The following is a 15,243-nucleotide window of genomic DNA, read 5'->3' on the forward strand; positions in this document are numbered from 1 at the left end:
AGGAGAAAGGAGTGAATGAAAAGAGTGTGTGAAAGGGGAGGGGAAGGGAGTGACGTGAAAGGAATGGAGTGGGGAGTAAATGGGGTGGTGAAAGTGAAATGAAAGGTGAGGGGTGAGAGATAAGGTAAAAGATGGGGAGGGAATGAGAGGTTGAGTGAGTGAGAAATGAGGACAAAATAAGAGTGAAGGGAGGGGCCCTAGGGTTTCCCAATGGAATTTGATTAGCAGGACAGGTCGATCCAGTCCTGGTTTTACCCAAATCTGTTTCTAGTTGGCAACTCGGGTGGGTCCCACACTCACACCTCTACGGCAGATGCAGGGGAAGGGGAAGCCAGGGAGTGTGGCCAATTTCCAAGAGTAAAAATATTATTAATGACACTCTTTCCAGCACTCCCTCAGGAACTCCGACCCCTCTTCTGAAAGCATCCATGCCCTTTCCCGCCACTTCAAGAAAAATCCAAGAGGGAACACCGCCCTCGACCCTGCTGGCAATCTGAAAATTACTGTGTGAGGAAAGGCGGTGGCTCCCGCCAACCTCGTTCCTCGTGCGCAGGTCGTCCCGTGCCGGAGTGCGCGAGCCCCGCTTCTCCCAGAGCGCGCTCTCATCACCCCCAACGGTCATATCTTTCTTTCTTTCTTTCTTTCTTTTTTTTTTTTAAATAATACACCACTCCCACGCGTCCCTAGCTCCTACACGTCCTTTCCCCTGCTTGCCATGTACCGCTATTTAGGCGAGTTGCTGGCCCGGGGCGGCGGCGTCCTGGCCTCGGGGACCGCCGACTCGGTTCTGCCGGCCACCACGCTGCTTTTTTGCGGGCGGCGCCACCTCAGCCAGGCCGTGGACGATGACGACCCCAACTTCTTCACGATGGTGGAGGGCTTCTTCGAGCGCGGCGCGGGCATCGTCGAGGACAAGCTGGTGGAGAGCCTGCGGAGCCACGAAACGGAGGAGCAGAAGCGGCACCGGGTGCGCGGCATCTTGCACATCATCAAGCCCTGCAACCACGTCCTGAGCGTCAACTTCCCCCTCAAGAAGGACAACGGCGAGTGGGAGGTAATCGAAGGCTACCGGGCGCAACACAGCCAGCACCGTACACCTTGCAAGGGGGGCATTCGTTTCAGCCCAGAGGTCAGCGTAGACGAAGTTAAAGCCTTGGCTTCTCTAATGACATATAAATGCGCGGTCGTTGATGTGCCTTTTGGTGGCGCCAAGGCTGGCCTTAAAATCAATCCTAGAAATTACACAGATAATGAACTGGAAAAAATTACAAGGAGGTTCACTATCGAGCTGGCAAAGAAAAACTTCATTGGGCCTGGTGTAGATGTACCTGCTCCTGACATGAGCACAGGTGAGAGAGAGATGTCCTGGGTAGCAGACACCTATGCCAATACCATGGGATACACAGATATTAATGCCCATGCCTGCGTGACTGGTAAACCTATTAGTCAAGGTGGTATCCATGGACGTGTATCTGCCACAGGTCGTGGTATCTTCCACGGTATTGAGAACTTCATCAATGAAACCTCATTGACAAATATCTTGGGAATTACTCCTGGGATTGACAATAAAACCTTTGTTATCCAGGGATTTGGTAATGTAGGCCTGCATTCAATGAGGTATCTTCATCGTTATGGTGCTAAGTGTATTGGTGTTGGTGAAGTTGATGGTAGTATCTGGAACTCTGATGGTATTGACCCTAAAGAGCTGGAAGATTACAAGCTGCAACATGGTACAATTGTTGGCTTCCCTAAAGCCAAGCCTTACGACGAAAGCATCTTAGAAGCAGACTGTGACATTCTTATCCCTGCTGCCAGTGAGAAGCAGCTGACAAAGACCAATGCACACAAGATCAGAGCTAAGATTATTGCTGAAGGTGCTAATGGACCTACAACCCCAGAAGCCGATAAAATTTTCCTGGACAGGAATATCATGGTTATTCCAGATCTTTATCTGAATGCTGGTGGAGTAACGGTGTCTTACTTTGAGTGGCTGAAAAATCTGAACCATGTCAGCTATGGGCGACTGACTTTCAAATATGAAAGAGATTCAAACTACCATTTGCTCATGTCTGTCCAGGAAAGCTTGGAAAGAAAATTTGTGAAACGGGATGAAACTATTCCAGTTGTGCCCACAGCAGAGTTCCAGGCCAGGATATCTGGAGCTTCTGAGAAGGACATTGTGCACTCGGGTCTGGCTTATACCATGGAGCGTTCCGCCAAGCAAATCATGAGCACTGCCTTGAAGTATAACTTGGGTCTGGACTTGAGAACAGCTGCTTATGTGAATGCAATTGAGAAGGTGTTTGTAGTGTACAAAGAGGCTGGTATGACCTTCATATAAGAGACAGCAAGAATCTTGCATGAAAGGTTCCAGAGTTCACAACGAACCTGACAGACAAATCTTCAATGCCATGCTGACAGCAAATGCTGTCAACAACTAAAGACAATCAGACCCATGTAGTCTGCTCATTAAGGACCTGCGTCTGATAAACAATATCAGTTTACAAAGGAAAAAGAAATTGGGGACTCCTGCTCTTTCATTACCACCAAATCCAAGGAGGAAGATGAGGATTGAACATTTCTAAAATACGTTGTTTAAAATTTATAAATGTAAAAGTTTTTTTGAAATCTGTCAGGCATAATAGTTATATAATTTAATTCTTCTTTCATTGAAATGTATCTGAAGCTAATCTATTCTGTTTCTTCATACAATTGTTAAAATTATATTTTAAAAAATTTCAATATGTAAATGCTATACATAACCTGGCATTCAGTCACTGCATAGTAAACTGACAATGTGATATTGACCACACTTATAATATTTCTGTTCTTTAACTAATAAAATTTATTTTGATTTAAACAAATTGACCCCTCCACTGCCAAAGTGGGAATGAAAGAGGAAAACAATAGCAACAGCAAACCAAGTCATATACAAAAGGAGCTGGTAGCCCAGATATTAAATCCCACTGCCATCTTGGGAATGATATAGCCAGGCACAGCCACTCGTGAGGTAAACAGTCACATTATGTTCCTTCTTTAGCATATACTACAGCAATAGTGAAGTTATTTCACTGTAGGCTAAAGCATGTCTCCAGGCAGACCTGCTTCATAACGTGTATCACCCACTGCTGTTCCCTCAGAATTCCCCATCAACACTTCACTAGGTGAATTTGGAGACGAATCAAGAATGGTTATGGGATCTCTCATCCACCCTGGTTCCCAGGAAGATGACTTCCTGGGTGCAACAATCTACCAATACCTTCTAGCAGGGCTGGCTCAAAGTTTTTAGTCTTGAGGGCAGACCTGAATTGTACTGGCTGCCCCCCCCCCCCCCCCCCAATATTAATTGATAAAAATGAGAGCAAAATTCCCTGCAGTGATATCCCATGTGCCCAATACCTTCCTCATTATTAAGAACATAAGAACATACTATACTGGGTCAGACCAAGGGTCCATCAAGCCCAGCATCCTGTTTCCAACAGTGGCCAATCCAGGCCATAAGAACCTGGCAAGTACCCAAAAACTAAGTCTATCCCATGCTATTGATGCTAGTAATAGCAGTGGCTATTTTCTAAGTCAACTTAATTAATAGCAGGTAAATGACTTCTCCAAGAACCTATCCAATCCTTTTTTAAACCCAGCTACACTAACTGCACTAACCACATCCCCTGGCAACAAATTCTAATGTTTAATTGTGCGTTAAGAGAAAAAGAACTTTCTCTGATTAGTTTTAAATGTGCCACATGCTAACTTCATGGAGTGCCCCCTATTCATGAGGTTAACTAATCCTAGATGAGTGTACAGAGGGGGGGAGGGTCACTGCTGCAGTCAGTGCTGCAGTTGGTTTTGCACTGGATTAGTCTTACGGCTTCTTTCTCTTCAAGAGTAGTAGCACTATGGAAGCAGTGGGGTAGCACCTGTCAGTTCTTTTTCTGAGTCAACTGTTCTCAGTCAGTACCATTTGCTCTGTGGCTCATTCTCAAGGATAAATCACTCCCCACATCACAGCTCAGAATCACAGAATGGCAGGAAGATGCACCCTAAGACCTACTCAGCTCTCGCTTGGTGTTGACTAGTCTTGGGGCTTGCTACTGTGGTTTGTGGGTACACACTGAACTCCTTCTTGGTTCTGCACAGCATCAGATTACTGAAGGTCACTCACCACTCTTGACAGAAGGAGGAACCTACCTGCTTCTTGGCCTCAACTTTCTACCAATCCTTTAGTCCCCAGCTTTTCTTGTACACCTGCCAGTCTATAAAAACAGCAGGGAAGGAGCATTTATCAGAGCTGCTCTGGTGCTTTTCTTGGTCATATGATAAGCAGCATTGTAAGCATGCTGTCTTGGCTCCATAGCGTTGGAGGAGATGTGTGTGGCTCCCAAAAGGGCCAACTCAAGGTATGGAGCATGATGCTACTCTGCTGGATCTTGCCACCCTAGACAGTTGCCTATTTTGCCTACCTTGAACTGGCCCAACTTTATGAAAGAGATCTCTTCTGTCTCCCCAAATTGCTTCCATTTGCCACAATGAACATAAAAGATGGCAGGAAACATGCAGGTAAGCATAGATCCCAGAATCCTTGAGTTAAATACAATTCTAGCATGTGGCAACCAGTTCACTATTGAAAATTCAGTTGGTCCTATCCCTGAAACTTCTTGCATGGCAAGCAGCAAGAATCTTGGTTTTACCTTGGAAGACTTGTAGCCTGTCATCCTCTGCTGGTTTTATTGCCTGCAGCACTGGTGCGTTCATTCAACCATTATATTGACACCACTGGGGATCTCAAGGATGTGCAGAAGAGTTTTTCAGAAATGATATCATGTCTCTGCCCTCAGTTCTCTCTGGGAAGCCGGCCAAACGCAGATCATTTCTCCAGCTGCAATTCTCCAGATAGTCTACATTAGCAGTCAATTTTTTTTTAGTTTCAGGAGAGAGGGGCCTGCTCCAGTGCAAGCTCTGTGATGTGGTCTGGTTCTTAGACACCTTGAGTTAAGCAGTGTGTTGTCTGATTTTCTTTTTTTTAGACATCTTTTCCAGAGTACAGTCATAACTTCAGCCACTTAACTAATGTGGGGCTATGTTTCCATGGCACTGTTTCTTCCGCCAGTGCTCCCATCTGTATGGTGAGATCCCCCCCTTACAGTCTTCTGCTTTCTCAGCTGAGTGCACTGTCCAGGAAATAGGTCTTCTGAATCTGATGAATCTTTACAGTCCCACTTATTGGTACACGTACCTGTGGTGTGGCAAGGTTGCTATCGCCCTCTGATCATGGTTTGGCGTGAAATGTTTATTTTCCATGTGTACACGTTAACTTGTTAAATTTTACCTCCCCCAAAATCTTCCCCTTGCCCTAGTTTTTGCCCCTACCCTAGTTTTTCAAAATGTTGAAATTTGTTATATGTAAGCTTTCATTTTCTTTTCTCCTAGTCTTTGTAAACCAATGTGATGTACCTACGAACGTCGGTAGAAAAAAGCGTTAAAAAAAAAATAGAATTGTGGAGGGATTCCCAGTGTCAGAAATGGTCAGAGAGGTGTGGGCACAGCTACTCATTTATACAATCACCTTGGACAACAGCTGAACAGTACCCCCACAGGTTTGGTTTCTACCACCTCCACCAATAGGCTATCCCAGGCATCTACACCCCCCAGCAAAGAAGTATTTTCTTGGGATTTCTTTGAACCTTCAGTTTTATATTATGACCCCTTGGCTTTCAGTTTGTTTATATATAGAAAATTACACCTTCTTGTATTTTATTAAAGCCTGCTAGTACAGCCGCTTAACAGTGACCTTTATAAGAGCAATATTACTTTCTTTTTCCTGCTGGTAATACCTCCTTCCACATTTGAGTACACTGTAAGTCTTCCCTGCTGCTTTACTACTGATGCAACTTTGAGGCCATCTGAAATGATCATGACTCCTTTACTGTTTGATAATTTCCAGTCTTTGTGTTTCTGACTGATAAGTGGCTGATGAATTTCTGTCCCCAAGATGAATAATTTTGCACTGAAGCACAAATTCCAAACTATTCTTCCAGTTTATTCAAGTCCTCTTTCATTTTTCTAGCCCTCCAGGTGTGTCTGTCCTGTTACAGATATTTGTGTTATCTGCAGAAAAGCATTTTTCTAGCACTCAGAGAGATGAATTCAGAACCAGTGGGTTATGCACCTTTACCAGCAGATGGAGACAGAGCAAACTGACTTCACAGAATATATACTCCTGCAGTGACATCAGCCTGCTACTATTCTCCATCTCTAGCAGATGGTGGACATGCATCTCCCTACTGGGGACTGCTTCACTTTTAAAAGGAGAAAAAAAAGGAAAATTAAGTCGCTCTGCTCTCCTGTAGTGATACCAAATGGTCCCTACCCCAGTTGAAAATTCCTAAGGTGATTTCTGTGGTCCCTCAGATGAATGCCTGTTCAAACAGCTGAAAGCGGATGCAGGAAGCCGAGCACTGCGGTGACAATATATGCCCTTTCCCCCCTGCAGCCAGAGACTGTCTATGTACTCGGCCAGGCTGAGTTCAGGTAAGTTTAAAAAAAAAATTTAAAAAAAAAGAGAAGGAGGGTTTTTGTGTAGTGCTTCCTGTGGTTTCCATTTGCAGCCTTCTTAGGCTAGGCCCTACTCTGAGGCTTTTTCACTGTATGCTGCATGGTAGGCCTTAGCAGTGTTTCATGCACTTTTACCTGCCCTCTTCAGGAGAGCTGGTTCAGCTAGTGCATCAGTTTTGGTCACTAAGACCTAGAGCTATTTTATCACATTAAATTTGATTTGTATTGTATTTGAGGTGAGAGAGGAGAGAGAGAGACTCTTTAGAGACTCCCTTTTTGGATACCTATTTATATCCCTATAAGAGGGGTCAATATTAACTCGGGATGAGGTTCTGGGTGGTGTACAAGATTTTGGGGTACAGTTTTACATGCATCGTCACAGAAACAAACAGAACAGTATACATCAGTGGAGATTTTATGTGAGTTGGAGTGATGAAAGGTACAAAAAGATAAGATTCATACAATGTACTCTCGACCTAGCATGATGCACTTTCTACCTAGCTGCTATCAAGTTAGTTCAGGAGTACATTGTACAAATCTCATCTTTTTGTACCTTTCATCACTCCAATTCACATTAAATCTTCACTGACGATGCATGTAAAACTGCACCCCAAAATCTAGGCCACCACCAAAACCTCACCCTGAGTTAATATTGACCTCTCTTATAAGGCTATAAAAAGTGAACTTTTATGTGAGCCTCCCCAGATATCCTCTCTCTCTCCCCTCCCCGCTCAAAATGGGATTTGCGAAAAATCCTCTTTCTGCACAACGCTAGGAAAAAGGTGTAGTTATATCCTGCAATAACATGCATAATGCATGTTTTGTACTATGGCATGCTGCGTTAGCACTTCTCATTTTAATTTATTCTGCCCAAACTCCTCCTAAAATCCGCCCACTTGGATAATTTTTCAGAATTTGCATACTCGGCTCACGATGCGATAAACAATGCCTGCATTATGGTGGTATCGCAGGCGTTATGGCTCTAACGTGATTTGATGAATGACCCTGTCTGGTGTCTGGGCGGCCAGGTGATAGTGGCGTCCGTGGTAGACGTGCGCTTACCTGTGGGCACACATTTGAGCATGTTGGTTGTGCACTTAAGTTTGGGGCACCTAGCATTACGGCGCCTAGCCTTAGGGACGCATATGTTTTTGGATGCATAAATTAAAAAAAAAAAAAAGAATTCAGTTGGACACACACCTTCAGTCGCCAGTTAAGTGTACTGATGGACTAATGGCACCTACACTTAAGAAACCTCAGCACCTTTCTCTCTGAGCTGCCTATCATATTTGGGCATTTCAGCCGGGCGTGCCTGCTATCTTGTACCAGGCTGTTTGGAGGCTCAGGGAGAATTATCTTTCTCTGATGTTACTAAGCCTGGTTCTTCCCAGTCTGATGAGGGTCTGGGTAAAGACATGTCAGGAGGGGTGCCTGATCTTGGAACTCCCTTAACTGGTTCATCAGCGGGGAAAGATAGCTCAGTGAGTACACCTCAGGTGCCTTCTGGTTTTGGCATGGATCCTTCTGCCTTTTCGTGGGTAGAATCTTTTTAGGGATTGCAGTTCTTTCTTCAGACACAGTCCTTGGCCCTGTCCAATGCTGCCTTGGCAGAGTCACATGTGGGGACCTCTCTCTCGCCCGGTACTACTGTTAAGCGCTGAAGTGCACCTAGATCAGGAGCAGGTCTGCCCGATAAGGATCCGGATGGCATGGATGATAAGGCCGATCCTGACTCTCTGGAGGATCGAGAAATTCCTCCAGGACTAGAACCATATAGGACTGTGTTGTGGTTCTTTCATAGAGATGAGCTGCCAGCTCTGATTTTCCAGACCTTGAAAATGCTGGGAGTACCTGGGGCGGACTCAATGTCTGAGGCAAAGAAAAATCCCATTTTGGTTTCCTTGCGTAAAGCTTCTTGTTTTCTCCCTGTGATGGAGGCTATTCAAGAACTGATTGATATTGAGTGGGGCGCCCCCAAATGCTAATTTCAAAAGGGGTCAAATTTTGGAAAGCCGGTAGCCTATGGATCCAGTGGTAGAGAGCATTTACGTTTTCCGAAAGTGAGCACACTTGTCTTTTCAGTCTCCAAGTGTTGTGTCCGTCGGTTCCCGACGCCCTCTCTCCGCCCTCCTTACCTCTTTGGCGCCTATCTCTTCGCCCGCAGGAAGATTGGCTGCCACGGCGTTTCTCTGCCGAAGTCTTCCGGCGTCCCCGGACCGGCTCGACGCTACTGATCGCCATGTTTCCTGGAGGCCTAGGGGCACGCACACGGCGCGTCCCCGACTGATGTACCAGCGATGGCACGAACTTCGGGGGCGTCCCCCGAAGATGACGTCACCCGCAACAGATATATAAGGTCTTGGATTTTGCTAACAGACCGAGTTAGCAAGGATAAGGATACGGATAAGGGTTTGCTCTATCTAAGCTACTCTGCCTCCTCGGACTTACCAGAGGTACCCGCTCCTCGGGGGCCTCACTCTCTCTTACTTTGTAGATTGCAGTCTGGAACCGGCACTCGCTCCTCGAGGGCCCTTGTTCCCAGAGTTCTTTGAATTCACTTCAGCCTGGAAGTCATCACTGCCAACTACATCTGTGAGTTACCATCACTCTTTCAGAGCTTTCCCTGGAACCAGGTACCGCTCCTCGAGGGCTTATACATTCCAGCTCCTGGGCTTCTATGAGACATTGTGCGAGTGTTAGCATCGGGTCTTGGTATATGATCTCTGCATACCCTGCCTACTCACTATATTTCAGTTTCTCTGGTTCAGTAAACTGTCTAATAAAAGAACTAGTGTATGTCTGTCTTCATACTCTGAGCCTGACCGGTGGTCCATCTCGGGATCTTCCCCCCCTGGGGGGCATGGTCATCTGCCACCGGTCCAGGGATCCACCCACAACTCTTCAAATACTAACAGAGTTTATATCAGATTGCTAACTCCCTAGCATATCTCCAACACCAAGCAAATGACTATCCCTATAGAGCAGCGGTTCTCAACCTATGGGTCGCGACCCCGGCGGGGGTCGAACGCCCAAAACGCAGGGGTCGCGCGCTCCCGGTCTCTCCCGCTGCCGTTGCCGCCGGGCTGTCAGCACGTTCAAGCCCAGCGGGAACGGCAGCGGCGCTAGAAGAAGCTGTGGCACTTGTGGCTGGGCCTTTTCTTCTTCCCGCGCACCCCCCCCCCCCCCATGACCCGGAACAGGAAGTGAGACGCGGTGCACGGGAAGGAGAAAGAGCCGGCCCGTGCCGCGTGATAAAGCAGCAGCGGCAGCAGCAGCGTCATTGGGCCCCGGGCAATCGAAGCAGCCGGAAATCAAGAAAGGAGAGAGAGAGCAGCTTGAGCCTCCCGCGGCCGATGGGATTCTACTTTCTTGGCCTGCGGGGGCTGGAGGAGGAGGAGGCTGCAGTTTCCATTTGTGCTCCGGGGGAGGAAGTGAGTGAGAGAAAGAAGCAGCCAGCGTGTGAGTGAGAGAAACTGGTCAGAGAGCTGATGTGTGTGTGTATGTGAGAGACAATGAAAGTGACTGATGTGTATGTGAGAGTGTGAGACATTAGTCAGGGAGGTGACTGATGTGTGTGTGAGAGAGAGAGAACAAGCATGGAAGGGAGAAGTCTGAGTATGTGAGAAAGCATGGGCGTAAGAAGCCTGGTGTTGTGGGGGTGAAAGAAAGCATGGGAGTGAGAAACCAGGGTGAGTATGCATGCATGAGAGAGAGAGACTGCTTGGTAAGGTGATGGTGTGTGTGAGAGAAAAAGACTGGTGTGTGTGTGTGAATGTGAGAGAATGTGATTCAGGGAATGAGAAGCCTGTGCACGTGGAGAGTGAGCATGGAAATGAGAGAGACTGGTGTGTGTGTAACAGAGAGAAAGTGATTATGGGAATGAGAAGCCTGTGCATGTGGAGAGAACAAGCATGGAAGTGAGAGACTGGTGAGTGAGTGAGTGTGTGTGTGTGAGAGAGAGAGAGAGACAGAGAAAGTGATTATGAGAGTGAGAAGCCCATATATGTAAGTAGAACACGGGAGTGGGAAGCCTGTGTGTGTGTGTGTGTATGGCATGAGAGAAACTGTTCAGGAAGGTGACTGGTGTGTGTGTGTGTGAGAAAGTGATTATGAGAGTGAGAAGCCCGTATATGTAAGTAGAACACGGGAGTGGGAAGCCTGTGTGTGTGTATGGCATGAGAGAAACTGTTCAGGAAGGTGACTGGTGTGTGTGTGCCAAAGACTGTTTGGGAGATGATTGGTGTGTGAGAGACAGAAACTGGTCATGGGGGCATGACTGGTATGGTGTGTGTGTGTGTGAGTCATGGGCACTAAGGAAGAGGACCATAAGTATAGAGCTTAGCTTCTACTGCTGCTTCTGGTGAGTGCCACGGCCTGCAGGGAAGGGGAGTAGGAGAGCTGCTGGAGGGGGTAAGTAAAGGTGGCTTTTTAAGTTTATTTTTCTTGACTGCCATTTTAATTGTGTGATGTCTGCTTTTTTGAAATATTTTATTGGTGTTTGGAGAATGTTTAATAGTTTTTATGCGTTTTTAATTGTTGGATGTTCATAGCTGTTTTGAAACATTTATTCTGCTTATTAGTATAGTTTTACAATTATTTCTGTGTGGGGATCTATAGCTGCTTGCTAGTTCTGTTTTCCTAATAAGAGGTGTATTGGTTTTTAGGACCTGATTTAATATTTGTAGTGTTGCCTTTTCATAGATAGGGTTGCTCCTGTTTGAGTGTATTCCATAATACAGGTGTAACTGTGTGCGGATTAGTTTATGTGCATTACTACAGATCCTGAGAGTATGTTAGGTCGGTTCTGTGTCTGTTACCGAGATGAGATATTTTGCTAGCATGTAAGCGTTTGTATCGGTCTTATTTGTTGTGTTTTCTCAGAGGACATGCATTGGTGGTAAACTGCTGTCTTTTCATAAGTAGGGCTATTGAGCCTGGAAATAGAAGGAGTTTGAGTTGCTGTTACTGAGATGTCACTAGAACCAGAATATCTTTTTTGTAGGGTGAGTTGTATGGGGAATGTCATAATTCTGCTTTACATCCATTATTGTGGGTCAGGGGGGTTCCTGTGGATACAAACTGTACTTTTACATCTAGCCCCGTGACGATCATGGGTCAGTTTGCCATGCATGTGAGAACCTATGGTGAGTTGAGTTACATTCACATTATAAATGTCATAATTAAATGATAAGTGTGCACTAAAATCCAATCCCATCCATAACCCCACCCCCATATGACCAAAGCCCCGCCCTCACCCCACCCTCACGGGGCGAGGGCGGGGCGAGGGGTCACCGCAACATGAGGAACTGTATTGCGGGGTCACGGCATTAGAAAGGTTGAGAACCACTGCTATAGAGAGAGGAGCAGCCTTGAAAGATGTACACAATAGTAGGATCAAGGCTGTCCTTAAGCAATTATTTGAAGCAGTGGCATGACCCTGCAAATAGCTTCTTCTTGTTCCCTGGTGGCTCGCTCTTGCTTACTTCTCTCTCAGGAGGTCGATAACTCTGGGGTGAATTCTAGGGCAGTTATGGAGCCAGCAGCCATCTTTTTGGCAGATGCAGGCTGCAATTTGGTCCGCACCTCAGCTAGAGGGATGGCTTCGGTAATAGCGGTCAGGTATCAATTATGGCTGAGAAATTGGCTGAAAAATTGGAGAATAAGGCTAACCTTATGAAATTGCCCTTTAAAGACTCACTCTTGTTTGAAAGAGATTTGGAAACATTGGCCAGTAAGTGGGGCAAATCACCAGTTTCTCGATTGCTGGAGGATAAAAAGCAGATGCTGTGCTCCTTTAGCATGAGAGGTCATGCTAGGGGATTCAAGCGTTTTCGACTCTATCAAGGAACGACCTTTCAGAAGACTCAGCCTTTTGGTAGGTCTCTGTCCTTTCGTCTCAGACAACCCAGATGACACTTGGGCTTGGGTAGTGGAACCTCATGAGCATCCCAATGAAGGTTTGCTGATCCACCCCCGGGAGCAATAGATAGGGGGATGCCTCTATCTTTTATCAGAGGTTGGTCGAAATCACAACAGATCAGTGGGTCTTGGAGATGATACGAGAAGGTTATGTGCTGGAGTTTCACAGTTTTCCTCGGGACATGTTCATGGTGTCTCCCTGCCACTCCCCACATAAGAGGCAGATAGTGGAAGATACATTATGAAGGCTTCTCAGGGCTGTGGTTCCAGTGCCCATGTCTCAAGAAAATACGGGTCAATATTCCATTTATTTCATTGTGCCCAAGAAGGAGGGCTCCTTTATTCCTATCCTGGATCTCAAAGGTGTTCAACCGTCATCTGCGGATGACTTATTTTCACATGGAAACATTGTGCTCAGTGATAATGGCCGTGCAGTCGGGGGAATTTCTGACCTCCCTGGACTTGACCGAGGCATATCTACATATTCCCATCCAACAAGAGCACCAACGTTTTCTGTGATTCGTGATTCTGGGACATCATTATCAGTTTCGGGCGCTGCTTTTTGGTCTGGCCACCACTCCCAGAACTTTTTATAAAGTAATAGTGGTAGGTGCAACAGAGTTGAAAGAGGATGGGATCCTAGGTCACCTGTATTTGGATGCCTGGCTGATTTGGGCCAAGTCGCTGGAAGAGAGCTGCCTGATGACCCGCAAGGTGATCTCCCTGTTGAGGAGCTCAGTTGGATGGTGAACCTGGCCAAGAGCAGTCTTCAGGTTGCTCAGTTATTGGAATATCTCGGGGTTTGGTTTGACATGAAGCAGGAAAAGATTTTCCTGCCAGTCGCTCTTATTCAGAAGTTGGTGGCACAGCTGTGTCTGTTGATGAACATGATGCATCCGACTTCATGGTCTTTTCTTCACGTACTTGGTTTAATAGCGGCAACCCTGGAAGTGGTGCCGTGGATGAGGGCGCATATGCATCTTCTCTTGCACTCCCTGCTGTCTCGGTGGAGTCCTCAGTCTCAGGACTATTCAATTTGGCTCTACCTGCCAATGGAAGTCTCCTTCCAACTGCAGTGATGGATACAAGTGGATCATCTAAGGAAGGGAGTTTCCCTAACATCACCGGACTGGCTAGTACTCACGACAGATGCGAGCCTCCATGGTTGGGGAGTTCCCTGTCAGGAGCTGACAGTGCAAGGATGCTGGAGTGTAGAAGTATTTCTGGAACATTATTCAATTGGGTGCCAGGGTGGTCCGGTTGGCATGTTTGTAGTTTGATGGCAGACTATAGGATTCAGTGGTCCAGATAATATCGGACAATGCAACGACAGTGGCTTTAAGCCCATTAAAATGGGTGAGATTCCATCCTTCAGACCGGCACGGTTAGAGCCGCTCTGTCCTCCACAACTTTCCTTTTCCTTCCATCCCCTCCCACCTCTTCCACAACCCCTTCCCTCTCCCAGCCCTCCTCCACTCTTTTTTCTCTTTCCAGAACTTCTTACCCTTCCCACTTGTTCAGTCATATCCTCTTCCCGTTTCCTTCCCCTCTCACCTTTCCTTTCCTTCCCCTTCTCCCCTCTCCCTCAGCCCTCCTCCACTCCCTTTTTCTGTACTCCACAACTTTACCCTCCCCACTTACTCACATCCTCTTCCTTCCCCTCCCACCTCCTCCACAACCCCTTCCCTCCCCCTCAGCCCTCCTCCACTCCCTTTTTCTGTACTCCACAACTTTACCCTCCCCACTTACTCACATCCTCTTCCTTCCCCTCCCACCTCCTCCACAACTCCTTCCCTCTCCCAGCCCTCCTCCACTCTTTTTTCTCTTCTTCAGAACTTCTTACCCTTCCCACTTGTTCAGTCATATCCTCTTCCCTTTTCCTTCCCCACTCACCTTCCCTTTCCTTCCCCTTCTCCCCTCTCCCTCAGCCCTCCTCCACTCCCTCTTTTTCTCTACTCCATTTTACCCTTCCCACTTACTCACATCCTCTTCCTTCCATCCCTTCTCATCTTCCCTTTCCTTCCCCTCCCACCTCAACCCTTCCCTCTCCCTCAGCCCTCCTCCACTCCCTTTTTCTGTACTCCACAACTTTACCCTCCCCACTTACTCACATCCTCTTCCTTTCCCTCTTACCTCCTCCACAACCCCTTCCCTCTCCCTCAGCCCTCCTCCACTCCCTCTTTTTCTCTACTCCACTTTACCCTTCCCACTTACTCACATCCTCTTCCTTCCATCCCTTCTCACCTTCCCTTTCCTTCCCCTCCCACCTCAACCCCTTCCCTCAGCCCTCCTCCACTCCCTTTTTCTGTACTCCACAACTTTACCCTCCCCATTCACTCACATCCTCTTCCTTTCCCTCCCACCTCCTCCACAACCCATTCTCTCTCCATCAGCCCTCCTCCACTCCCTCTTCTTCTCTCTGGCCCGTCTGACACTTAACCGCCGCCGCCGCTCCATGGGAGGTCTCCAGGGGTGTCTCTCTCGCGCGCCTCTCCACCGGGCTCGTTGCTGGCCTGCCCGACGCTCAGTGATGAGGCGCGCGCGAGAGAGAGACCCCCGGCGACCTCCCATTTCTGTATCTGTGCCGCTGCCACTGCTTCTCCCTGCGCGAGAGAGAGAGACCCCCCCCCCCCCCCCGGAAACCTTCTGTGCTGCCGCCGCTGCCAAAACAGCCGTCCGCTGGGCTCCCCTCTGACCGACGTGCTCTCACGCATGCACAGTAGAGCTGCTCTCTACTGCGCATTTGCGGCACGTCGGTCCAAGCTCATTTAT

General features: G+C 47.4%; 1 protein-coding gene across 1 annotated transcript; it reads left to right on the top strand.

Moving 5' to 3' along the window:
* The first annotated feature begins 426 nt into the window (after positions 1–426).
* Positions 427–2,928, top strand: LOC115076273 (glutamate dehydrogenase, mitochondrial-like). Its single transcript, XM_029577530.1, has one exon. It carries the CDS (start codon positions 716–718, stop codon positions 2,339–2,341), a length of 1,626 nt encoding a protein of 541 aa, XP_029433390.1. The 5' UTR covers positions 427–715; the 3' UTR covers positions 2,342–2,928.
* Positions 2,929–15,243: the final 12,315 nt, after the last annotated feature.

This window comes from Rhinatrema bivittatum, chromosome 14 (assembly GCF_901001135.1).
Source record: "Rhinatrema bivittatum chromosome 14, aRhiBiv1.1, whole genome shotgun sequence".
Taxonomy (NCBI): domain Eukaryota; kingdom Metazoa; phylum Chordata; class Amphibia; order Gymnophiona; family Rhinatrematidae; genus Rhinatrema; species Rhinatrema bivittatum.

What these genes read in the sequence shown, in the direction of transcription:
- LOC115076273 (XM_029577530.1), top strand. Translation starts at nt 716, where the DNA reads ATGTACCGCTATTTAGGCGAGTTGCTGGCCCGGGGCGGCGGCGTCCTG.